The following is a 25549-nucleotide window of genomic DNA, read 5'->3' as shown; positions in this document are numbered from 1 at the left end:
TCTTCTTGGCTAGGATTTTAACCACAGTGCAGCGTCTTAATTAGAACAAGGAAACGCCTCAGTCCACTTGGAAAACCTGTATACAATCACTAGCCGATACTTCAACTGACCACAAGGTGGCATGTGCGTAAAGTCTATCTGTAGTCACTGAAAGGGATATTCAGGAGCCTTACCCTGGTTGCTTCTAGCACAGGTTAAACAGCTATCTAGGAAGAGTTTTATAGTTTTACATGTTTCAGGTATACAAAACTGTTTTTGAATGTTAGCCGTCACCCCCCCCCCCCCCCCCCCCCCCTTTGTGCAATATGTGAAATCCTGTGAAAAGGACGCACAAGAAATGGCAAAACAGATATAGGAAGGGCGATACACCCCTCCGGGTCACAGATTAGACCATTTTTATCATGACTACATCTTTGATCAGCCCAATGAGAGCAGTCCAGTCATGTACCCTGAGTCTTTAAGAAATGCAAATCGATATCAGTAGGCACCGAGCAATGAGAAAACATGGAGACAGCTTCACATGTCGACGATACAGTGTATGGGCATGAGGGGGCATTAACAGCTGCCCAAAGTGCAACCTCATCTGCCAAGGCATTGCCAGTGGCCGTGTCAAATCCAGAGATCGTGTCCTGACCCCTGACCTTTTCGACAGTCAGCCGAGCTGGTAGTGTACATGCAGACAAAAGTGCAGACACTAATCCTGAATTAGAAATAGGCTTACCATCCGAGGTGCAGCACCCCCTGGAGTGCCAAATCTTACCGAAATTATGAGCAACCTCAAACGCATGACAGGAATCAGTATACATGGTGACAACCTGATCCCAGGATAGATGACAGGCCCTGGTCAATGCCATCAGTTCAGCTGGTGAGCAGACCTGTAAGGGCAGACAGAATATCCCCAGGGAAATTCGGAGTCAGACGGTGTAAAACATGAGGCATCTACAAAAATGTGATAGGCGTGCTAGCGAGATCAGAGTGCATGCTCAATGACTCAAGGATAGCCTCCATTCGTGGGGCACAGATAGCCTCCATTCGTGGGGCACAGCGATTGTAACAGACTAGCAGATGAACTCAGGGTTGTGTGTGATTTAATGGTTCTGAGTGGCGCAGAGGATGGCCTCAAAGCCTGAACGGTGCTGTGCCATCATGTGCTGTGTTTGAATGTTATTGAGAATAATAATAACTTGATGTGAAGTGTGAAGAACCATGGTATGAGACAGTGCCAATTTCTCAGCGTCAGTGACTAGCAGGGCCGAGGCAGCCCTGGCGCGTAAGCAGGCCGGCATGCTTGAACGACCGAATCAAAAGTTTTGGAAAGGTAGGCCACAGGGCCATAACTGCCACCATGCTCTTGACCCAGGATGCCCACGGCTATGGAGCCGTTTTCAGAAACGTAAAGGTGGAAGGGCAGATTATAATTCAGCAGGCCAAGCGCTGAAGCAGAGCACAAGGCCGATTTCAGAGTCCTAAATGATGCATGGTTTCAGTCCAGACCAACGTATCAGGACAGTCTTTTCCACAGCCCTGCCTGTGGACTTTATCATGAAAGGAACAATCCAGCACCCATTAACCAGACCCAGGAAACTCAACATGTGTTGCTAGGCTGGCCCATCACGTCTGTAAACATAGAGATATTTGGTCTGGAATGGATCGTCATTTTGCCCTGTTCAAAAGAGAGAGAGAGAGATTCATTTTAAACATTAAATCATGACCCAACAGGTTCAATGGAGAACCAGGAATAACTACAAACCGATGCATCAAAAGAATTGAGGGGTCATCTGGACTTCTAACGGACAAAGAGTGCATTTTAGGACAGTTCACAGGGACCCCCAAAATTCCCACAGAACTAACGGACGAACCAGAAACCGGACCAGTGTAACAGTGCGAGCTAAAGGATGAATAGGTGGAACCGGAGTCCACCAAAAATGAATAAAAATGATTATCGATCAGCAGATCAATAAGGGAAGTGAACGAAAATCACCAGGGGTGAGCAGGGACGTTTGGGAATAGGCAAAAGATGGAGCTCGCTGCTGTGGAGAGCACGTGTGCAAGTTTGAGTGTATACTGTACAGGACATCACATAATCCCATATGTCATCAACCAGGGACTCCCACCAATACTTCCTCAGCAATAACTGGTAGTACGTGTAACCCCCAAATGTCCACTACACAATGAAGTATGTGCCCATCTCACAGGGTCACCTCTCAGGACTGTGGGTACATATTGTCTCCCTCGGGGTGACAAAAAGGAAAAGACGGAACTGGTTGATCTGGTTTAATCTCCCGAAAGCCTCCTCAGCCTATGTATTTCATCTTAGTCTCCTGTTAGCCTGCCCCTTGAGAAGATTGGTTAAGGGTGAAGCTATTGTGCCAAAATTCATGATAAATTTTCCATAAAAATTAGCAAACTGCAGGAACCTTTGTAACTCCTTAATGCTTACAGGTACTTGCCAGTCTACAACAGCAGTAAGCTTTTCAGGATCCATTGAGATATTCCCCACAGAAATAGCACAGCTTAAGAAGGTTAGGGTTGTCCAACGGAACTTACATTTAGCCTTGGCATAAAGGTTGTGTTGGGCTAGAACAGCAGCCACGTGTTGTAGATGTGGTAAATCTACATATTGTCGATATACACAATAAGGAATCTGTCTATCATATCATGAAACATCTCATCCATGAACACCTGGAATACAGGACTATTGGCCAGGTCATACGGCCGTACCAGATACTCTGTGTGCTGTGACAAAACAAGCCTTCCACATAGCTCCTTGCAGCTTTTCATGTGCAAGGGAGATCAAGGGCAGGGGAAAAGAATACTTCATGGTTACCTCATTTAATACTCTGTAATCAATGCATGGTCGTAAACACCCCTCCATTCTTCTCCACAAAGAAGAATCCAGCTGCGAGGGTCATGTGGACAGTTTTCTATTAAGTCTAGGAATGGTTATGTGACTGGTTTCAGCTTGATTGATGGGTTAAGTAAATACCCCATATCATGTGAAATAAAACATTTATTAGAAGATTTGTGTCACAGTACACTGAACAATTTTGCGCCCTCAAACAAAACTGTCTACAAACAGTGTTAAAGCAGAAAAATAAATTGGAGGTTTTCAGATTACAATTACATTTATGGCATTTGGCAGACGCTCTTATGCTAAGCAACTTACAAACGTGCTTTGTCATTTACTCATAAAATGTATACTAGCCAGTACAGTACGTCAGTGTTCAAGATACCATTGAACTAGATAAGCTTGGAGTGTAACGCGAGGAGGCAGAGCACGATGCGTGGACGAGTTGTGTAAAACACAATTAGACGTTTATTCCAACGCACAAGATGACGTAGCTTACAGGCTATCATGGGTTAAACATTGACTACAAGTAACGTTTAAACGAGACCTTAAATACACGCATGACAACGATGAAGAACGAGAACTAGCTGTGAGACATGGGGGGGGGCGTGGTCCTACAAACGAACACACATACACACACACGGAGACGTCTGGGAGGAGGGGCCGTATCGTGACATGGAAAAAAACTTCTCATTAACTATCATCAAAATAAAGAATCTCATTATCTATCATCAGAATAGACAGAATAGAACAGCAGATAATGTTTATAAATTAATATTTCCATGTCGTGTCTTTGTTTTCCTTTACTTCCTTGTTCCATTCCTTGGTTTTGTTTTCTCCGCCCCTCGTCTGTTCCTCAGTTCCAGTCGGTGTTTTGGTTGTCCCTGCTATGTTCATCTTCGTCTGATTAAGCCTCGATTGTTCTGATTATTTAAGCTTTAGGTTTTGGCTCCTATTTTGTCAAGTCACGTTCTTCTCAGTCATGTTTATATTATGCTCCTAGTACTGTCGTCGCCATTTCTTTTCTGTTTACTCCGGTCATGTATTATTTTACTCTCAGTGTTACCCCTTTGCCTCTTTGTATTTTGCCCTTATTAATAAACCGCTTCCTGCATTTGCGTTCTGCCTCTTGCCTCGTTCCTGCTGGAACTGTAACAACTGTAAATAAATTAAGATCAGGCCATTATTGAGTCCCAACTACCTCCAGACATTAGTAGCAACATGTGTTCAGATTTCTTCAGTATAGAGATTAGAATTAAGCAGCACATTTTCATCAGTTACAACCAAAAGGGCTTCTGAGGCTATGGAGTCTGAAGGTCTCGTCCTGCATTATGGAGCTCAGTCCTGTTGGGAATATCAATCTGTATGTTGTACTCTACACCAACCATGTGTGGACTGTAGATTCATTTGCAAAATTTTTAACAGCCAGAGGGGATCCCTTACTAAATATAAGCAATGTGTCTTAAAACAGCTTTGCTCTCATTTAACAACAAATAATAAGCATTAAATAACATGCACTTGCTGACCTTTGACCTGCCTGTGGTTGTTCTTGTTCTCATGTTATGCTCTAATTAAGCATGAACTTGAGTAGCATTCTAATGTAATAAAGTTAACATGCCTTATGCAAAGCACCTACCTCAGCGCTGGCTGTAATCAGACCTGATGATGTGAATTGTAGGTCTCTGAAGTGTAGGTCTCTCACACACAGAAAGGACAAACTGACCAGGCTCCACTATAATATTAACATGTGTACAGTCAAGACACTCAAGCCATAGTTAAACTCATAGGTTCTATGGCACCTCTTTGCAGTGTTGGTAAGTAATAGCCACTGCTAGTCAGCTTGCCCTAGAGAGTTCATCTCAAGCTTTCGCTTGTATGAAATGAAGTTCATCTTAATAACTTTTCAAAACCCAAATTCCCAGCCGTCTTAGTATTAGTTTGAAAGAGGCTGATCTGTTTCAGACAAAAATGCACCAATGTAAGTTGGCTGGTGGGTGCAGAGAGCCAGGTTTATGTGGAGACCAAAAATGTCTCCTCATGTCATAACTGTCTGATGCCATTACCCGAAACCCAATACAGGAATTCATAGACGGGGTAGGGAAGAGGAACCCAAAGAGAAGGTTGAAGGTGCTGAAATGTCTTTTGTCCACCCTGTGCCCCCTTAACTTTTGATGAATGGCTTCAACTGCTTTCTGTAAAGTGAGACGCCCACTTGACTCGGGTATGGTGGGGGCCGGCTGGGGACATTTTGTGAAATCTGGTTCAGATCAGCAGGTGCTGGTGTTGAGGAGTGTTGGATCTACCATCTGCACAAAAGCACACCCCACTGTCTTTGCTGCCCCCTGATCACAGAACCAGGTGGCATCTGAAGGCAGCTGGCAAACAAGCCCAATTTTGACAGATGCCCGAGATCCACTGAGCATGCTGCAGTCTAGGAGATACTCGGACTGACATATTTTCCCTTGTGCCATAGTGTTGCTGTAACCAGTAGTCAGAACAAATGCAAGAGCCATAAGTGGCTCTGATTAGCAAATAATAACAATCACTCACTTGCCAATTTGTAGGAACAACCAGTGCATCTTGTAAATGCACTGGAGTCTCAGCACTTTAATCTGTTTTATTAATAATAATTTTTGCTAGTTACACAATTTCACATTATATCTGAAATATCAAATTGGATTGTAGTTACCTGGCTTAAATCAACTTCTGAGCTCTCCTTAAAGGAAAATAACACAAGTTGTTTTTTTTCTGCATTTGTGGTCCCAGTTTGAGAGGAGCAACAGACTGCACTGCAACATTTGCATTAGAAACTTTTGCCATTTTCTCCCATACTGGTCAAAAGCATATGACCTGACTAGTTAGTGTGGGCAGTTTTAACATACTGAAAAAAAATTCAATTTCTCAACAAACAGGAACATGAAATGAAGTACAATGACATTATTAATGCTTATACCATAACAATTATAACACATATACAGTTATAGACGCAAACGCGCTAGATAGTTGTCTGTGAGCCAGGAGATTTCTGTGTAGTTATACAGAGGAGCAGGAGAAACACAGCAGGCTACACTGCTGTCAGCTTCAGCTATAGTGGGCATGACCTGTAAAACACAAGATGGACTGTATGAGTGTGGATGTGTATAATACATTGATGCTAATGAAGAAACCATAGAGTGTACAAATACAAACCCTTCCACAGTTTGCATCATTGAAAAAAAAAAACAAAAAAAAAAACAACAACAACAAAAAACTGTTCTACATTGAATACATTTCACTTGGTTCAGATATTCTTATTCTGTTTCCATTGTGTTAATTTGGCTAATATTCCTTTGTCAACAACAGTAATTCAACTCAAGTTTGTGGAATATTCTAGGACCCCCACACAGATCACAGATGGTTCACAAACACTGAACACCTTGTACATTCATGATGCAAACTTGGATTAAGCAAATTCAGTTTAATTCATTTCAGTAGTTATTTGTCTAATACTTTTACAATAGACATTGTCACAAAACAGCATTACAGAAATTCAGTTCCAGACCCCTCAGTAACAAGCCAGAAGTGAAAAGGGACAGACTAAATCTCCGAGTTGATAGGAGGATGCATCCTGACGAGGCGAGAGCCTCGCAAGAGGAAGTCGTTCTCCTCTGGGATGTAGCTGAAAGGGGGCTTTTGATGTGAAAATGACAAAAGTAGGATGAAGTGTGATTGGCCTGAAGTTACACAAGGGTGAGAAAATACTGATTGAACCGACCATAGTTCGTTAAATTAAACTCTCAACACTGATTGTTGTACTCTGCCATGGTGGATATGTTCAGTATAAGGACAGAACATTGCTGTGCTGTGAGATCTGATATTATCTGAAGTATAATTATTCAAAATGGAGTCTATAGGTGTAGTGAGGAGCTCAAGAGAGTTCAATGATGGGAAGAAACTGTTCCTGAGCCAAGTGTTCTGGAACTGATACTCCTGTATCTGTAGGAGGTTATACAGAGTGTCGCTTGGGTGGGAGGGGTCCCAAGTGATGCTATACACAGTGCTGATTATTATTATTATTAAGTTACATTTATTCAGTTCCTTTCTCAAACTCAAGGACACTTTACAGTCAGATATCACAGACTGTCAATGGCGGGTAGCTGTGTCCCAATGACTTCACACCTTCCTCTTCTGTCATTAAGATTGCATGTGTGCTCACTGGGAATGAAACCCATGACCTTGGTGATGTATCAGGTACCAGCTACAGGACCACAATATTCATATTCATTTTTTAAAACATGTTTTATTCATATTCATTCAATATTTATATATGCTGATTTATTTGTGTGGGCTTGAACCCAGGTCAGCTGGGTGATGACACCAACTGCCTACTGGGTGAACAGTTAGATCTTGGATCAGGTAAAACAAAAGGAAAAAACTAAACACCACAGCGAGCGTGGAAAAAGGGAGAACAAAGGATGCCACGGGAAGAAATGGCAACCCTGATGAACTGAGGAAAACCAAACTAAAACTTCCCAAACAAAACCAGAAAACAGGGAGGAACTAAGGGAAGCCTCAGAAGAGAGACAGACTCGAAATTGGAGGAGACGTGTAAAAACACGGACACCCTCGCAGCACAAAAGTAAGGTGAAGCACAAGGGGGAAAACTGGAGAGGGAAGGGGATGTGTAAAAGCAAAAAGAACTTCAAAGGCAAGAAGTGAGGTGTAGCACAAGGGCTCAGAACTTTGGCAAAGACCCAGCACTGAATATTTGGGTCACTGGGCTTATATAAGGTCTAGCCCAGCTGTTGGGTGTTAAGCCTGATTAGTGGTGTGCGTGACTTGAGGCCTCCCTCTGGTGGCCGGAGGGGGCCTCAGCCTGGCACCAACCCTTACAATTTGTACCAGCATTACACATTTATTTATATTCACATGTATACGCTGATTCATTTATACCTGCTTTACACATTTATTGATACAGTATTTATATGAATACGCTGATTCATGTATACCTGCCTTACACATGTATTTATATTTACCTGTATATGCTGATTCATTTATATGCACGAATATTTTGTCAGCTTTATACATACGCTTTCTTGGGGTTAGGAGTTATGAATAGGGTTAATGTGGACTACATCTCACCTCCTATGACCTCTGCTGAGAAGCAGGAACAGCAGGATTCTCCAATTCATGGTTTTCTACTGGTGGGTCCTGTGTTTAAGGGAAACATGAAATTTCGATGGTATTATTTGTATTATTGCCATTTGAAGTTACATGTAATAAAAGGAAACTGAGTAGCATTTTCTGGCAGAAATAAAATTACATCCTTTTGAATATATATGACAGTAAAAAAATATATATATATATATATCATAAAGAAAACAACTACCTATTTGAATTTCATGAAATTTAACTATGTAGAGCAGTGACTGCAAACCCTCTAGTGGTGCATGAGGAAGTATAAATAACGTTGTTTTAGTACCCATATGTTAGAAGAGGGATTCTAAGTGCTGCTGGTATGCATTATCATTTATCTTTAATTTCACTGATAATGTTCACATGGCACATGTTCTGGGTTTACTGTTCTGGTTAATAATCGAGACTTTATGTAGGTAGGTGGTGCTTCTTTCTGTGCGATGTGTGATGCTACTACACTGGTCTACTAGGGTGCACTCAACAGTGCACTCAACCTTCAAGGCATCTGGTAGACCACACACACACACACACACACACACACACACACACACACACACACACTATATATATATATATATATATATATATATATATATATATATATATATATATATATATATATATATATATATATATATATATATATATATGTATTCAAAGATGATTAGAGTATAACCGCAGTGCACTATAGTAAGGGATGTAGAGGTACTCAGTAGTACTTTACTACAATTCTAAATATCTATCTATCTATCTATCTATCTATATATATATATATACACACAATTTATTTATTCTACAGCAACACAAATAAAATTGAGTTTCAAATGGGGTTTTCTAGCAATCCTGCTCAATCCAGCCAATCACATTCTGTGCCTTCTGCAAGTATGCCCTATCAGTTTGGGGGTCTATATGCATTCTAATTTTGCATCAATAGTATATATAAAATTGGGTTTACTGCTCCTTTAATATTCTATAGTGACGTACTTACCCTTGATGTCTGTGTACGTCTGCACAAATGACGCCAGTAGTTTATGTGGTTTTTTAATCTAATAGTGACACCATAAAGAAGTAGTAAATAAAGGCAAATATTTACATTAATAACAAACAAATCTTGATATAATCTTCAACAATGTTTCAACAATGTAAACTTACCTTTCTTTTTCCTTCCTCCCTGTGTGACACAAAGAGTAACAAATTTAGATTAAGTGGCATTTAGACATTCTGGGTACACATAACAGTAAATTGATCAGCATATGCACATGAAGGCCTATTCCACAGTTCGGTATAATTTGAACTATGACTAGGTTTACAGTAGTTTTGTTAGATTGTGTAGCAGGTAAGACGGGGAGTCGAATTTATGGGCAAATTGCAGCAGAATCCAAAGACATTACCAACAGACAGAGTAAGGCAGGGAAACAAGTTAAATAGAGCAATCCAAAATATGACAGGAAAAAAGGCAGAAAACATAATAATAAAGCATCAGTTCATAATGAGGAAACGAATGATAAAAGTAATAGTAAAAATAAGATTTCATAAATGGAAGATAGAACAAGAGGCAATCAGAATCAAATAAATAGGAACCCACCAGTCCCCAGAATTCTAATCACACCTGTTCTTAATTACTTTGATTCTTGTTAATATAGCTTCTTGTTCTGTCTTTCTGGGAAACAGGTCCTGGCAGGTGTTACAAGTATAAATGAATTCTTATGAAACATATATAAAACAAATTCCCCACTTGCCCTCCCCTGGGTGGTCTTTTTGCTTCAAGTGTGGGTCCTCTACCAAAGGTCTGTGAGCTTGAGGATCCTGTGTAGTATTTTAGCTGTTCCAAGGACAGCACTCTTCTGGAGCTCTTGAATATTGTTCATGGGATCTGCTGGAGCCATTCTTCCACTTTGGGGGTCACAGCCCCTTATTGCTCTGATAATCACAGGAACCAATGTCACTTTCAACTTCCAACTTTCAACATCTCTAGCTCTTGTTTCATCCCTTGGCATCCCTTGGCATCTTTTCATGATGTTCCTGATGTTGCTATCACTTGGGCTTGTTACATCTATCAGTATGGCCCTCTTCTACTGTTTGTCCCTCACTACTATGTCCAGTTGGTCATTACCATTTTGTCAGTCTCTATCTAGATATCCTACAGGATCTTGGCATGGTCATTCTCCACTGCTTCTGTGGGTGTATCCCACTTAGACCTTGGTACATCCAATCTGTACTCAGCACAGATGTTTCTGTATACTATGCCTGCCACTTGGTTATAGAATTCCATATATGCACAGTCTCAGTGCTGGATTTGGTGTGAAACCCTTTGTGTATTGTGAAGAGTATCAGGACAGGGCATCTCCTTGGTAAATCCTGTACTCAATGGTGACTCATTCTATTGGCCTGAAGTTGGCCCCTAGGGACATCTTACACAGCTCAACTGAGTTCTAATAAAAGCTCTTAGAGTCCTGTTGATGTTATACAGCCTCAAGCATTCCAGGATTGACTGAATCATAGGCTTTCATATAGTGAATCCAGGTGACGCACAAGTTGGTCTTACAGTCTCGAGTGACTGTTTTATCCAGCAGTAGCTGAGGCTTAGCTCCTCTGGTGTTCTTGCCAGTGCCTTTTTGGGCCCTGCTCATGTATTTAAGCCATGTGTCTACTCATCTAAGCCACAATGATTCCAGACAGGAGCTTTCATCTTGTTGAGGCAGGTTATTGGATGCAACTCAATCAAATCAAAATCAAAATTGATTTCTATTTTTATTTATAATAGCCATTAAGGGCAACAGAGAAGCAGTTGGCTTGGGTGGAGGTGTGGTGGGCTATGGGAGGGGACATCAGGGAGTGGTGGAAGTAGCGAGTGGTGATTAGGCCTAAAGGGAACTGCCCTTTTCTGGGGGTCCTTCAGGATCAGGACTATCTGGCCGTTCAGGGTGGGTTATATCCATTAGCATCTGATTTATTTGTGTTGCCAGGTGTATATGAAGAGCAGTCAGCTTCTTCAGCCAGTAGGCATGGACCATGTCTTGGACCTGTCCAGTTCTTCATACTTGAGACCCTGCCTGGATGTCTGCTAGTGTGATGCTTAGTGGATCCTGTTCAGGGAGGTTGCTGTGGTCAGCTCTCGGGTTCGATAACCTCTGGACAATGTTGTGTGATACCTCCTTCTCCTTTATGCCATTCCAGTATTGTTTAGTCTCCAGCTTTGGGGGGTCTGTTCTCATGCTGTTACACTGCCACCAAGAGGGCACTTTGGATGGCCCATCGGAGAATATCCTGTTTATTCTCATGGCTTCTACTTCTCTTTGTATCTCTTCATGATCCGTTAATCTGTTAATCTCCAAGGCCTCAGGTATGGACAGATTGTTGCACTTCTCAGTTACATTTATCACACCTTTCTGCATTTATGATATCTGGCTGACTTTCTGTGTTGCCTTTATCTTGGCCTCTAAGTATCACTGATACTGTAGCATATATCAGTTGGTTGGTCTCAGTGATGGTCACAGTAGTGGTTGTCTGTAGTGCTGCATTCACATCTTCCAACAGCCTTTTAGGAGCCTTCTTGGTCTTGGTAGTCTGCTATGACCGATGTCAAGGTTAGCCTTGATCTCAGGTAAGCAGTTCAGGTCAGCAGGAGGTGTTGAGCTTAGTGCATAGGTTCATTGGCTCTTGGTTCCCAAAACTGGTGTGTGTAGATGATGATGATATCATTTCTCCTCTAACCTGGCTCCACCTTGCCATAGCATTTGTGTTGTACCTTGTCAATTTCTAGTTGTGACAGCAGTTGCTGCTTTTAGATGTTAGAACACTGAGTTAGTAGTTGTTTCGGTGTTAGTCTAGATGTTTTGAAGCATCCAAAGTTACACATTCTCTGCATATTCCCTGTCGCACTCAGCTCACTTGTAGAGTAGCATTCCAACAGTCCTCTGTTCTCCACTCTTGTTCATGAGTGCCTTGTATTGATTCCAGTAACCCACTTTTTATCAGATTGCCCTGTTCCCCCAACATCTGACACAGACCTTGTCGACCTGGGTGGCATCCGAGCCAGTATGACTCTCTTATGCTCATCTCTCATTGTTATTGAGGTAGGCGGACAGCAATAAGGAACTTGCGTAAGGGACCACACTGCAGATGCCCTGGTCAAGGCATCAAACCTCTGGCTGGCTAGCTCCGTGGATTACACCACTGTAGAGGCAGTCAGGATTTTAAATCACAACATATATCTACGTATTTTTTAATGAAATCTTATTTGCACTATACTTTGGCTATAACCAGTGAATTTTTAACAAAAAGGATGGCCAAAAAAGTAGTCAATCTATGTCAATCTATGTGTACATTAGAATGCCGTCATGTAATCAGGTTCCCTGGAAGTAAGAAGCTTAAGATATGGCCATGGATTTAATTTAATGCATCTTAGTGTTAATACATTTTCTTTACCTGTGAATGATTGACTATTTAATATGCAAGAAAAAGTAACAAAAATGTTCATAATCAGTATTGTGATTTTGGTTGAACCCTTTCTTTACTTCAGTCCAAAGCAGCTTAGTTTCTCAGCTGATGCTATAGCTCATTGTGTATGTCAGCACTCAGATTGGGTCATGTTTATATATTATACTTACAGAATGCAGATATTGCTAAAGCAAGACAGCATATGGCAAAGACACATTCAGATGGCAGAAGAATCACTCTCAGATCCGTCAGTGTGCGTTCACCATTTCCTAATGATTGAAAGAGAAACGGCGATCACTAGGACTTTCTTTAAAGAAGATTTTGTGATTGTAGAACATGCACTCTTCAACCGATAAAACACAATTATGTAAAAATATGATCATATCTTCATGGAAATGCTGCTATGAACAGACTGATACATGAACAGACTGAAACATACCAAAGGTATTCTGATCTATTAATGTGAAGCTGCAATTTGCTATAATATAAGAAAGTATATGTCTGCATAACAATAATAATAATAATAATAATAATAATAATAATAATAATAATAATAATAATGAAGAAGAAGAAGAAGAAGAAAAATAATACTAAAATATAATACATGTATAAGATTACAAATCAACACTTAACAGTTATGAACTGTAATTCAAAGAGTAAAGCAACATTTTGTTTAATTTTCATAGGTTACATAAAAGTGCCATTTATACATACACACAATTATACTAATTAGTAAAGGAAACAATTTAAAATGCAGAGCTCACTCACGTGTTTTCAGGATCAGTTCTGCTATTAATGAGATGGAGTTCACACAAATGAGCCCGACTGCCCCAAGCATGTATACAATTGTATATAATTGCCCTGTAATATCATGCAAAAGAAAAAAATTATTAAGATCTAATTTTCTGAAGAAAACACTGACTTGCTAAAATAGTTCAGTTAATCACACAATCAATGGGTTAAACACACACATGAGGTTTAGTTTGGAGCTCAATAGTGAAACTGCTGAAGTTGGATGTCTCCTGATGTCTCCTGATCAGTCCTGATCTGACCATCAGGCTATTGTTACAGACAGAGCAGCATATTTCTGAAACCTTGTAGAAACAAATAAATAAGATTTGATTTAATGCACTTTGAACCACTATAATGAAAACACTATAATGGACACACTATAAGGTCATTTATAAGGTCACACTATAAGGTGCGTGTGTGTGTGTGTGTGTGTGTGTGTGTGTATAAATGATTATCATACACGATATAACATTACTCTGCAAAGGTTGTAGGCACCCATGAAATTACATGCCAATAAGTGTTCCTTTACAGGTAAAACAATCATATAAGAACAATATAACAATAACATATAAAAATAACAATATAACATAACAATAACAGCAACAACAATAATAATAAATATCTTGGGCATGACGTTAAACTGCATCCAACAATGAATACACAAACAAGAATAAACCCATGCCACATTGCATAGGTAAACAAGGGTCACGTACTCCAGTGACTGCTGAACAAGCTGTAGTAGAAAAATCAGCTATTGATTGTCCTGGTCCTCATGTAGTTACCTAATCAAGCCTCAATCTCAAGATGATCTCTATTTTATGGCATCATCTACACAGGCAAAGTCCACCATATGGCTAGTAAATCAACAAGACTAAAGTGGGCTATGTAGGAGTACTACTATGCTGTTGAGAACAAGTTTGTTTACCACAAGGAGATGGATCAATAAAAAGAAGCTCCAGCTGCTGATGTCCAATGACAGTGTCCCACACCTGAAACCATAGTTATGCTAGAGAATGTCAGAAACAGCATCTGTAATTACCATTGCAGTCCCCTCGGAAGGTGACTCAAGACCCGAAATCAGACCAAGAACAATCAGCAAGCTGCATGATACCGTCTCATTAGCCATAACAAACCATTAGCTTAACAAACCATGCCTTACAAAGGCAATTTGTGAGCAAATAGCAGCTGTGAATCAAGTTCAAGTTCAAGTTCATGTTCAAGTTCAAGTTCAAGTTTGGTTTATTTGTCACATACATAGTCATACACATTATAACTCACACTGAAATAGTTGAGAGTGTTCTGTCCAAACTGAGGAAAAAGAAAACAGGGGTGCATAGAGAAATATATATATCAGGCCCTCTTTGATATCCAAGAATGACAAAGTTAACCTCACGTCACCAAGTCAAAAAGCTGATGTAAGCAACAGCTACTGTTAATGCCAGAGACTAAAAATCATGACATGAACCCAGAGATTAATCAACTTGGAACAGAAAGAACCGGAACAAAATCAATAAGCATCTGAAAGACCATCCTTAGTGAACTGAAGAAACGAGTCAAAAGCAAACAAGTACACGCCCAGGCCAAGCTCATATTTCACTGAGCAAAAATGCAGAGCATTTGCATTGCATTTTTTAGATTTCGCTCATCTCTACCAAGAAATAAAAGTGAAGCTTCAGGCCACGACTCAGCGACTGAGGAGGTCCACAATGAGAAGAGAGCAGTTCTGATAAAACAAGTTCTTTGGTGAGGATGCTAAGAAATACTACCAGGAGCTCAAATGTCAGAAGAAGTCCTCATAGAACCACCAGCAAAAGAGTGAGTCAAGGAATTCTGGCATGGAATCCTGGAAGACAGCATTGCCCACAACATATAGCAATGTGTAATAAATGTCTAAAATCACCATTTGTACAATTGTTTACTGAGTAAAAGTGTCTGTCACTCTAATTTCGCAAAATCTTAGAGGGCCTAAAATGTGACTGAACAATATATATATATATATATATATATATATATATATATATATATATATATATATATAAAGCTTCATGGAGTATCAATATGTCAAGCTTCATGTGTGCAAGAAAAAATGTGCATTAAAACAACTATAACCAAAAAATTGCAAAAAACAAAAAAGTCTCAACTGCACAGAACCGTATTTAATATGGCGAAAAACATATGCATTCATCACCAGTTTACTTTCACACAAAAAAAACAAAGTAAATATTTACTAAAGGACTGTAAATTGTGACAAACAAAAGTCATGACTATTGTATTATAACATTGTAAAATAACATTAATTTAGCCATTGATCTCTGTAATTTTCATATTCTTCTTCAACAAAGTAATCAAACCCCTAAGGCTCTAAACTTCAGCAGCAGTTATCTTTTTGCACAACATTTTCGCTAGCTAACTAGATCTCAAATCAGCGAGGAAGGAAATGTTTCTGACTTTAAGGGTTAATAGTTAATGATTTCCTGATTGTTTATTGGTCACACAGACTGACACACAAATTATGACACACAATGTTAATAAACCTCAAATCTGAATATTTACGTGAGGTTTTGGCTTTCTTAGAAGAATATCTATGTGTGCATAATTATTGGGCAACTATTATTGTGCAGAATTATTATGCAACTAAATGAAAAACTGACATTTTCCCATCTCACTTGTCGCTTTTCATCTGTTAAAGTTAGAATAATAAACAAACAGCTCAAAATTTACAAATAAACATTTCTGACATTAAAAAAAAAATCAGTGACCCATATAGCCACCTTTCTTTTCTTTTCATAAGCCTCCCATTGAGTCGGTCAATCTGTTGACGATCAACTTTTTGTGCAGCGGCAACCATAGCCTCCCAGCAACTGTTCAGAGAGCTGTACTATTTTCCTTCACTGTAAATCTCCCATTTAAGAAGAGCCCACAAATTCTCATTAGGGTTTAGGTAAGGTAAGGGCCATGTCATTATTCTTTCATCTTTAAGGCCATTACTGACTAGCCATGCAGTGGAGTACTTCGATGCACGCGATGGAGCATTGTCCTGCATAAAAATCGTGGTCTTCTTGAAAGGTGCAGACTTTTCCCTGTACCACTGCTTGAAGAAAGTGTCTTCTAATAGGTTTGGCAATAGGTTTGGGAATTGATTTTGAGTCCATCCTCAACCCAAAAAGGTCCAACTAGCTTTAATAATATCAGGCCATAGTAGTACCCCCACCTCCACCTTTCTCTGTCTCTGACTCGATGTGGAGCTCTGTGCCCGTTACTGATCCAGCCATGGGCCCATCCATCTGGCCCGTCAAGAGTCATTCTCATCTCATCAGTCCATAAAGCCTTTGAAAAATCTGTATTCAGATATTTGTTGGCCAAGTCTTGATGTTTTACCTTATGTGTCTTTTTCAGTGGTGGTCAGGTTTCAGCCTTCCTTACCTTGGCCATGTCCACACCTTGTAGGTCACAGTTTAGGAATATGACAGCACTGGAGGATAATGGGTTCCTGGATGCTTCATGTTTGATTTTTCACAAATCTTTGGCAGTTAATTTGTGTCTTTTTTTCCTCAACACATTTTTTGTGACTCTGTTGATTATTTGCAACAAACGTTTGATGGTTCTGTGATTATACCCCAATATCTTAGCAATTTTAAGAGTGCTGCATCCCTCTATTGACCCCTTTGGCCCAAGGAAAAGAAGCTGCCTAATAATTTTGCACACCTTGATATAGGGTGCTGATCTCCTTATGTCACATCCTCCCTCATTACACAAATACACATCATCTGATATGTTTAAATCCAAAAAGCATTCAAGTTTATACAGCTTGGAGTTGGGAAATATGTATATGCTCTCCAAAATATCAATATTAGCAGTCCCGGGAACACAGACTAGGATAAGCTTCTAATGAAATAAAGTTTTTAATGAAGTAAAAACAGATAAAGGTAGTTAAAGAGCAAGTTAATGGTGAATTGGAGAGCAAGCAGAGAATGTGTAATCTGGAACTGAACAATATATAATGTATAAATAAATCCTACTAAAAAGTAAGACATTTTTATATTGTTTCTTTTCAGTGGAAACTACAAGTAGGTGTTGTATCCAGACTTTACTGCCTGTAACACAGTGCACTTTTGATTTGTAAAGAACATGAAAACATCAAACACACTAAAACACAATGAAGACCCGCATCTTGTCCACGAACAGAATGAGAACAGAACTTAAAATCAGGAGAAAAAACAAGAGAAAAGATTTTTAAAAATAAATACATTTTTAAGTCGTCAAAGTTGAAAGAATAAACTTGGAAGAATTTTACATGGTGCCACATTTTGTTTAAGCAAGTAAATATATACTTTTAGCACCATCTTCTTGGGTATTTAAGATTTTGTAAAGGAATACACACACACACACACACACACACACACACACACACACACACACACACACATTTATTTCCCTTTGAAATATTTGCAGTAGTACTTACCTGGTGATTGTTCTGTCTCAGTGTCATTAGAATTAGATCCTGTGTTGGAGTGAAGCATAAAGCATTGTGCATTAGATTTAATTATGCATGCAAAAAAGCAGGACATGTGAAAATAAACTTTAACCCATTGATTTCTCACATTCCTTGGCACTCGCTTTGTTCTATATTTTAAATAAAAGCTAATTAGGAACATTTCCAGACACAATATAACATTCCAAAGAGGTTCACTGTAGATTAATGTACAAAGAGTTAAAATAATGCAGTTATTAATCAATGTAGAACAGTGTTTTATTCTGAAATTTTTATTCTGAATTTTTTTTAAATTCTATTTCTGCTGGTAATTTATTTAACCTTCAAAACAGAGGGAGTCTGTGCATTCGCTGTGTCTCATCATAATTAGAATTAGATCCTATGAATGAGAAATTAAATGCGAATGAAATGTACCATTCCACAAAAAGATGTACTGGGGTACATATCCAACTCCAGAGGTAGGGGGCTTTTATGCCCTCAACAGAGGGCATTTATACTTACCCCATACTAGCCAAGTCCTGGTGTTGATAGAATTCGATTCTGTGTTAAAGCGAGATGTGTGAAGGAAAAAGAGTTAAATTAATAGTGGAGCTCATGGGAGTGAATAAAATGTGCAATTTCACAACAAATGAATATCCTGGGAAACATAAGCATCAGAGGTAAAGTTAAAATATGGAAAATGAATATTAGCCCATAAATCATCTAGGGGAAAATACTAATGTGTCTATGAATGACAGATTCAAATACACAGGCCATGAGCCAAATAAAAGAGTTGAAAGTTATGAACTAATTAACTCAGTGTCTTTCTTTCCTTTTATTATGACATAACAACCCCTAGGTGGTGTGCACGATGAGGCAGAACACACACCACCTGAGTAAGACATGTTTAAAACAAAGACAAGAAGAAGTGAAACCAAAACATAAACAAATGTCCCATGCTCAACCACCACTGCATGCTAGCATGTACCTGCAGGGGGATGGCACCGTGACAATTACAAAACAAATCTACCACTTGAATATACAGATTAACTCAGAATTTCAGGCATTCATGTGTAAATATAGCTGCATAATTACTGAAAAATATGTGAACATGATCAAAATAACTAATACTGTACCACGTAAATGATCAAGATATTTAAAGCATGCAGTCAAAGACAAAATGTGGAGATACTTAGTAGCACAGGTCAATGCCACACGTTCTGTAAAGAGGAAAAATATTCGATTAAGATTAAATATATTTAATCATTAAAATAGAATGATCTGAAATATGTAACTACAAAAAAATTAAAAGGAAAATATTGCTTGGAAAAAATATTTGAAAAAGTCATTACTAAATTTGTACTGGATGATCCTTATGAACTTAAGATATACTAAAATGTCATACAGTCACATGCTATGTGCATTTTAAAAATGTTTATTGGTTATAACCAAAGTAATGCATGTAGCATTTTCATATGCATTTATATATAATGAAAATTTTCATAAGCATTTATATGTAATGAGCATTTGCATATGTCTCAGAAGCAGATAGCAGTGCTTTTGTCCTGAATGACCAGAAACAATGTGAGAGGGAACGTTATCAGGCTAAATTCTCAAATTATTGTAAATTATTACTTTACCTGTTTCTTCTATGAAGAATGTTAGAAATTTTTAATAAATATGAATTGTCAAACATCTCTATAATTTTATAAATACCTAATATGTTATACACCGAATATATAAATTAATCATGCTCACTCATCAATATTCCTACAAATGTTTTTTTTTTGTTTTGTTTTGTTTTTTTTATTTTTTATTTTTTATTTAGGGTTAAGAACTCTTTGATCATCCATGTGGAATTATCTTTAATACCCTGATTAAAGAGTCAACATGTGGCTGCTGGTGTAGGAAAGTGAGATGTTAGGATCATCCAATACAAAAGCATCACATTCTCCAACATTCAAAAGAAATGAAACAGGATTTATATCTACCTTTATCACCTTCCAATAATTCATTATGAAGATAGACTGATATTACTGTACTTAGGAACTCCAAGATACACAGAACTGATATCCAGAGCAAAACTGCAAAAGACAAAATGCTATAGAAGGTTTTGGCACAAATTGCAAAGTTTTGTTTATGTCCAGTCATAGAAGACCAGGCTTTTGAATGGAGAATGGCCTATAAATCTGAAACTGATCGCCAAGCAAACGTGAAGTCCCTGGTAAAATTGAGATTAAATTAAAATGGCATTAAGGATTTGCCTTCGTTGCCTGAAATAAGGAAAAAAATATTCCCTTATGTCCACAACAAGAGGGGAAAAGGTTTGATAGCACCAACATTCTTAATGGCAGATCCTACGGTAGTGGATCACCTCTTCTTTTCTGTGAAGCATCATAGGTGCTGCCTCAAGTGATCACCTCTTGTAGCCTGTCATGATCACCTCTTGTAGCCTGTCACATTTTAATTTATTGTTAATTTATAATGACAATTTTCATGATTTAATTTATAGTTTTACAAGCTGCCATGGTAGAAGAAAAAAAGAAAAAAGAAGCAAACATTTATATTTGTTGGCATAGAACATCTGGATTTGGCCCTCTAACTGACATGCTCCCCTGGTCTACCCCTTCACCCACATGCTGAGATCCACCACATGGCTTTGTGTCTGTTGTCATTTTGTTGGTGTGTCTCCATGTACTTTCTGTCTACATTTACATTTCCCACATATTGCCTGATAGGTATGAATCATCTAAAAGTTCCTTGAGAATAAACTTGCATTTACACTTGGCAAATTGATTATACTATTCAGAATACACAAACTATTAATAGATGTACTCACATGGAACCCCCTGCTGAAAACATAACCAGCATAGAGGCAGCAACAAAATAAATCCCAGGACAATATTGGCTGAAAATAAGAAAAATAAGAGAATCATGCTTTTGTTATTTATTGTTTTTACTATTGTCAAAAAGCCAGGTTGCTTTATGCAATACTATTATAAAGCTAGTGTCCTTTTTCTTGATTCATAAGGTATTTGTCCTGACCCGATATGAACAGCATGTCCTAACTTTGTATGGAGGGATTTTGGTGGCTTTAATATAAATAAATACACACAAAAAAAAAAAAAATTAAATGATCATTGTTACGAACCCCAGGAACAGCCCTCAGCCTTGCATAGCCACACCCACTGGCACTCACCTCCAATCTGACTCACCTGGATTCTAGCACACACCTGATTCCCATTCCCCTCATTACCACCCCCTTTATAAGCTTCTCCTCCCCGTGTACACGTCACGAAGTATTGCTTTACTTATGTGGTGTACCAAGCGTTTCCTTATCCTGTGTGTCTTCCCGGTTATCGACTCCTGCCTGCTTTCTAGATCTCATCTCCTGCCTGACCCTTGGACACCTCCCAGATGCTACACTGTTTCGATGCCGGACTGACACGACCACACTTACCTTACCTGTCTGATTGGATCGTCTTCTGTGTGTGTGCAAACATTTTTCATTATATTAAATTATTATTTCATTTAATTAAATTTCTTTTCAATAACTTCAATTATTTATTATTATTAAATGTTTTAAATGTTTTAAATTACTAAATTAATTATTTAAGTTAAAGAGAACATTATGCTCAAGAAGTTCACATCCATTAATAATTAAATTATTAATGAATTCTCATTTTAATAATTTATTTATTTACTTATATTAAATATTCATATTCTTTCATAATATTCCCCCAATTCCCTTCAGACATTCATATTCTGGTACAACAATAAATAGTAACTTCAGTAGCTAATACATAAACTAATAGGCTACAGCCAAATGCAGTCAGATATATAAGTAGGAAAATGTATTCTGAATTTTCAGATTATTTTAAGTGAAGTGTTTGCCACAGAGAATATTTCTGTATACAATGGTTGAAAATAATATGGTTGTATATATTGCAATTAAGCTTGGCTCAATGCACAACAGTAAGTATACGAAATGATAACTTACCTATACTTTTCAAAGAATACCAAGTCATAATCATGAATATCCTAAATAAATTGTTTATGCATATACAGGTATATATGTTGTTCGGGGATCCTATAAAACAACAAAAAATACATATTTTATACTGCAGAGCAACAGAAGGATCAGAATAAGCACCCACCTACTATGTGACTCTGCAAGGTAAAGTGTCTCTGATGAATAACAACAGTGAGTCTACTTGGTGATGTGTTTCTGGTAAGCATCTCTACTGTAACTCTACATGGTAAGGTGTTTCTGTTAAAGTGGCTGATGAATGTATAAGCTGTCATTTATTTCCATTCTAGGCTTTTCTCTGTGTAAACTGAGCATCCATACGTTGTGTTTATCCATAGCTGGAATGGTTCACTCATTAACTCATTCACTATTCACTATACAGTGTTTGCTACATAGTGAACTGATTAGAGGACAACCAAAAACCTTTTTGGACACTATGTTTGGAAATGCTGCTCAAAGTTATATAATACTTTATGACAATAAATGGTCATCTTTTTATCATATTAATGACATTTCATCTTTTGGTCCTCTTGTACTTCCTATATACTTTAGCCCTACATTGCTCCTATATCTGATCTCTATTATTTCCATTATTTTGTAAAAATAAAGTAAACAAAACACCTTTATGATGGAAGCTCAAGAGGAACAGCAGAAGCAGAAAAAAGAGCTGGGATGCCCAAGACAACACCATAACAACACTATCAGTAGTGCTCTGGATGGCTTCATATTTATGCCAGTTATGCACAACCAAACCTAGAGCAAAATAAAACAACATCTTTTAAATCATATATACTCAAAGCTGAAGCAGAATAAACTCAACAGATTAATGCATTTATTGAACTGTGTAAGCCACTCTATACTTTAATGAACAGCTTGTTTCTGACATGTCATCAAGACTGGTATGGCTTGCACAGGGTTTAAGACATGATTAAGTCAGTTGATTACTGATGGGGGAATGGGGGTAGAGGTAGGAGTGGGGGGGAGTGATGCAGGAGTGCAGGTGAGAGTGGTGGTGGGGGTAGGGTTACTCTGTTTACTCTAGGGTTACTCTGTTACTCTAGGGTTACTCTGTTACTCTAGGGTTACTCTGTTTACTCTAGGGTTACTCTGTTACTCTAGGGTTACTGTGTTATTCTAGGGTGACTCTGTTACTCTAGGGTTACTCTGGTTACTCTATGGTGACTCTGTTACTCTAGGGTTACTCTGTTACTCTAGGGTTACTCTGTTACTCTGTTTAATCTTCATCTCATTTGTCTATGAACCCATGTTCCAGGAATCAACTGACTTTTACATCTATGTTTTAACAAACTGTAACCAGGTCCCTTATGTTCCTAACAAGTACGTTCTGTCATGAAGAGTGGCGTGGCTTGTACTGTGTTTAAGACATGCCTTAAAAAAAGCTGATTACTGGGTAACTGTGGTCTGTATAAAGCATATAACACAATGCATCTCACGTCTGTCAATGATAATAGTTAGCTGTAAAATACTTTGTTGATTAAACCTAGATTTTCCATCCTAACTGCAGACACTCTGTCACTAATATAAGCCTTCCTGCATTAAACTGTAGAGCAGTTACTGACTAAACAGAGTCTCTTATGTTAACAGGAACTATCTACCCAGTGTCTGGGAAATGCTTACATATACAACTATTCATACATATTTCTATAAAACATCGAGGTAGCACATGCAATATGGGGGAGACAGGCATGTAAGAGGCTAATAGCATTTTAACCAAAAGACATACAGCACAATTCACTGTTGGTAAGAGTTAAGAATACCAAATGGTCATGATGGTTATTGATGCATGTGTATTTTGCATGTGAACCATTTTTAATTTTAGATTTTCTGTTTTATAGAGTTGACTATTTTAATTTGCAAAGCAATGATACATGAATCATTGTACATCAGTGGAGGAAATCCAAATTTAATCTGCTTAAAGTTATATTTTATGTTATAGTAATAGTTGAAGTAAGAAAATATTGAAAAGGATGTTTGACACTGGATACCTTTGCAAGGTACTGTTCAGTTCCAATAACAAGCTGTGGTTTAGCACAAAATAAATTAATTGTTTAAATTTAATTATATAATTTGGCCCAAAGATTTTGGTCACAAGATATAAGTCAGACAAATCATTGCATTCAGAACATTCAGTTCATATTATTTTGAAAGTTGATATTGATAGATGTTACAAAATATTTAATTGCCCCCCATTGTTGAGTAAAGAGTATTTTGCATACATACCTGAATAAATGACTGCAGTTATTAAAGCATATCCTTGAGAAACTGCAGTTTTTTTTTATAAATCTTCTGATATTCTCTGTAATAGAATAATGTCAGAGGTTAAAACCATCATGAGCAAAATCATAACATGACTCACTGTAAATCTGTCATCTCAATACGACACAATTCCCAGATCTTCCATTTGAGTCTTAATGTAGACTTAATGCACTTGGATCCCAAGCATTGCTCATGGATTCATACGTTAATTACATAGTCTGCATAAATAATTTTTATGAGAATGGAAGTATAAGCTTAGTCTGTTTATATTTATAGATACACAAACTGTTGGCAAGCAGCACTAGAACTTTGTGTTCTTGAAGAGAAAGATAAGAATTTGCTCAATCAATTTAGCGATCTAGATGCTTTAAATACTAATAATATTCATGATGATTTAAAATACTAATAATACGACACAGCAATAGCTAACTTTCAAAAACTTGGTTGGTCAGAGTTGCTTCATTGAGTGTTTAGTGTTGTTTCTGTGCACACCACTGTAGTGGCTCCATTATTCTTAAAAACAGTCAAATTTAAATGTTTTTGAATTTTGGAGCACACAAGGATCATAGAAATTACTCAAACATCTACAGCAAGTATCAAATTACACTACAGAGAATTATTTACATTTACCTGAAACTTTTATCCAAAGCAGCTTACAATTATGACCCTTGAGAGTCAAGGGCCTTGCTCAGGGGCCCAGCAGTAACAACTTGGTAGTGGTGGGGCTTAAACCAGCAACCTTTTGAATACAAGTCAACTACCTTAACCACTGACCTACCTGCAGCTAATAAAGTGACAATCATTGTAGAGATAGGGTAGTTGTATTAAAAGTAACAGAGTAGTTGATAAAGTGCATTTCTTTTTATATCTATTCATCAACTTCCATCATTCCCTGAAAGACTGCTTTATATAACATACCTGGAAATGTCTTGAAATGGGAAGTAACCCAAAGCAGGGAAAGAATCCTTAAAAGATTCAGAGGTGAGCAATTAGCCACCTCAGCAAGAAACTCTGCAGAGAAACCAAATAATTAAATGTTAATGATAAGCCCTTCACAGTCAAAACAGAGTGTTACAGCAACAAAATGATCTTGGGTGGACAACCACATCAGGCCTTTGTGTGTGTCTCTGTAACCCAAAACTAAATGACATATAGTCCAAGAGCAGTGAGCTAAGAAATAACTAACAAAATATACAGCAAGGGATAAAGAAGTGAAGTGAGTGGCAGAGGAATTCAGATTGATCAGTGAGAAGCAAGAACTCATTCTGGTCAGAGTCCTCACAGGAAACATCTAAACACACTTTAGCATGGGAGTTGATGGAGATGGTAATGAGCTGTTCATTAAAATGTTCATGCATAGTCTTTAATCTCATCAGTAGGGTGAGGAACACATGCAGATGAAGCGCAGATGGACGGTCATCCTCTATCTATTAAACTTGCTAACACAATGTGAAATATTACAAAAGTTATGTAAAAGTTAGCTATGTTGAGTTAGTCATTTGTGCGATAGCATTAA

At 38.1% G+C, this 25549-nt stretch overlaps 1 protein-coding gene across 9 annotated transcripts; it reads right to left on the bottom strand.

The window, feature by feature from the left end:
- Positions 1-786: 786 nt before the first annotated feature.
- Positions 787-25046, bottom strand: LOC118242397 (uncharacterized). Of its 9 annotated transcripts, XM_081698132.1 has the most exons (15): positions 24952-25046; positions 23998-24073; positions 22378-22509; positions 21727-21816; positions 20566-20634; positions 19718-20179; positions 18863-18946; positions 18249-18287; positions 17718-17756; positions 13232-13324; positions 12634-12732; positions 9176-9194; positions 9012-9069; positions 7970-8038; positions 5961-6561 (listed from the first exon to the last, which is right to left on the bottom strand). In XM_081698132.1, exons 6-14 carry the CDS (start codon positions 19875-19877, stop codon positions 7973-7975), a joined length of 657 nt encoding a protein of 218 aa, XP_081554258.1. In that variant the 5' UTR covers positions 19878-20179; positions 20566-20634; positions 21727-21816; positions 22378-22509; positions 23998-24073; positions 24952-25046; the 3' UTR covers positions 5961-6561; positions 7970-7972. The 9 variants fall into 9 exon arrangements, 8 of the variants coding, with proteins under 8 accessions (XP_081554262.1, XP_081554261.1, XP_081554263.1 ...); XR_014117296.1 differs by lacking the exons at positions 5961-6561; positions 7970-8038; positions 9012-9069; positions 9176-9194 and adding exons at positions 9634-9943; positions 13435-13557; XM_081698136.1 differs by lacking the exons at positions 5961-6561; positions 7970-8038; positions 9012-9069; positions 9176-9194 and adding an exon at positions 787-875.
- Positions 25047-25549: the final 503 nt, after the last annotated feature.

The sequence above is a fragment of the Electrophorus electricus genome, chromosome 15, assembly GCF_041902795.1.
Source record: "Electrophorus electricus isolate QZ-2024a chromosome 15, ASM4190279v1, whole genome shotgun sequence".
NCBI lineage: Eukaryota > Metazoa > Chordata > Actinopteri > Gymnotiformes > Gymnotidae > Electrophorus > Electrophorus electricus.
Note: the sequence above shows the minus strand (reverse complement) of the source record. Positions and strands in the feature narration are given on the sequence as shown.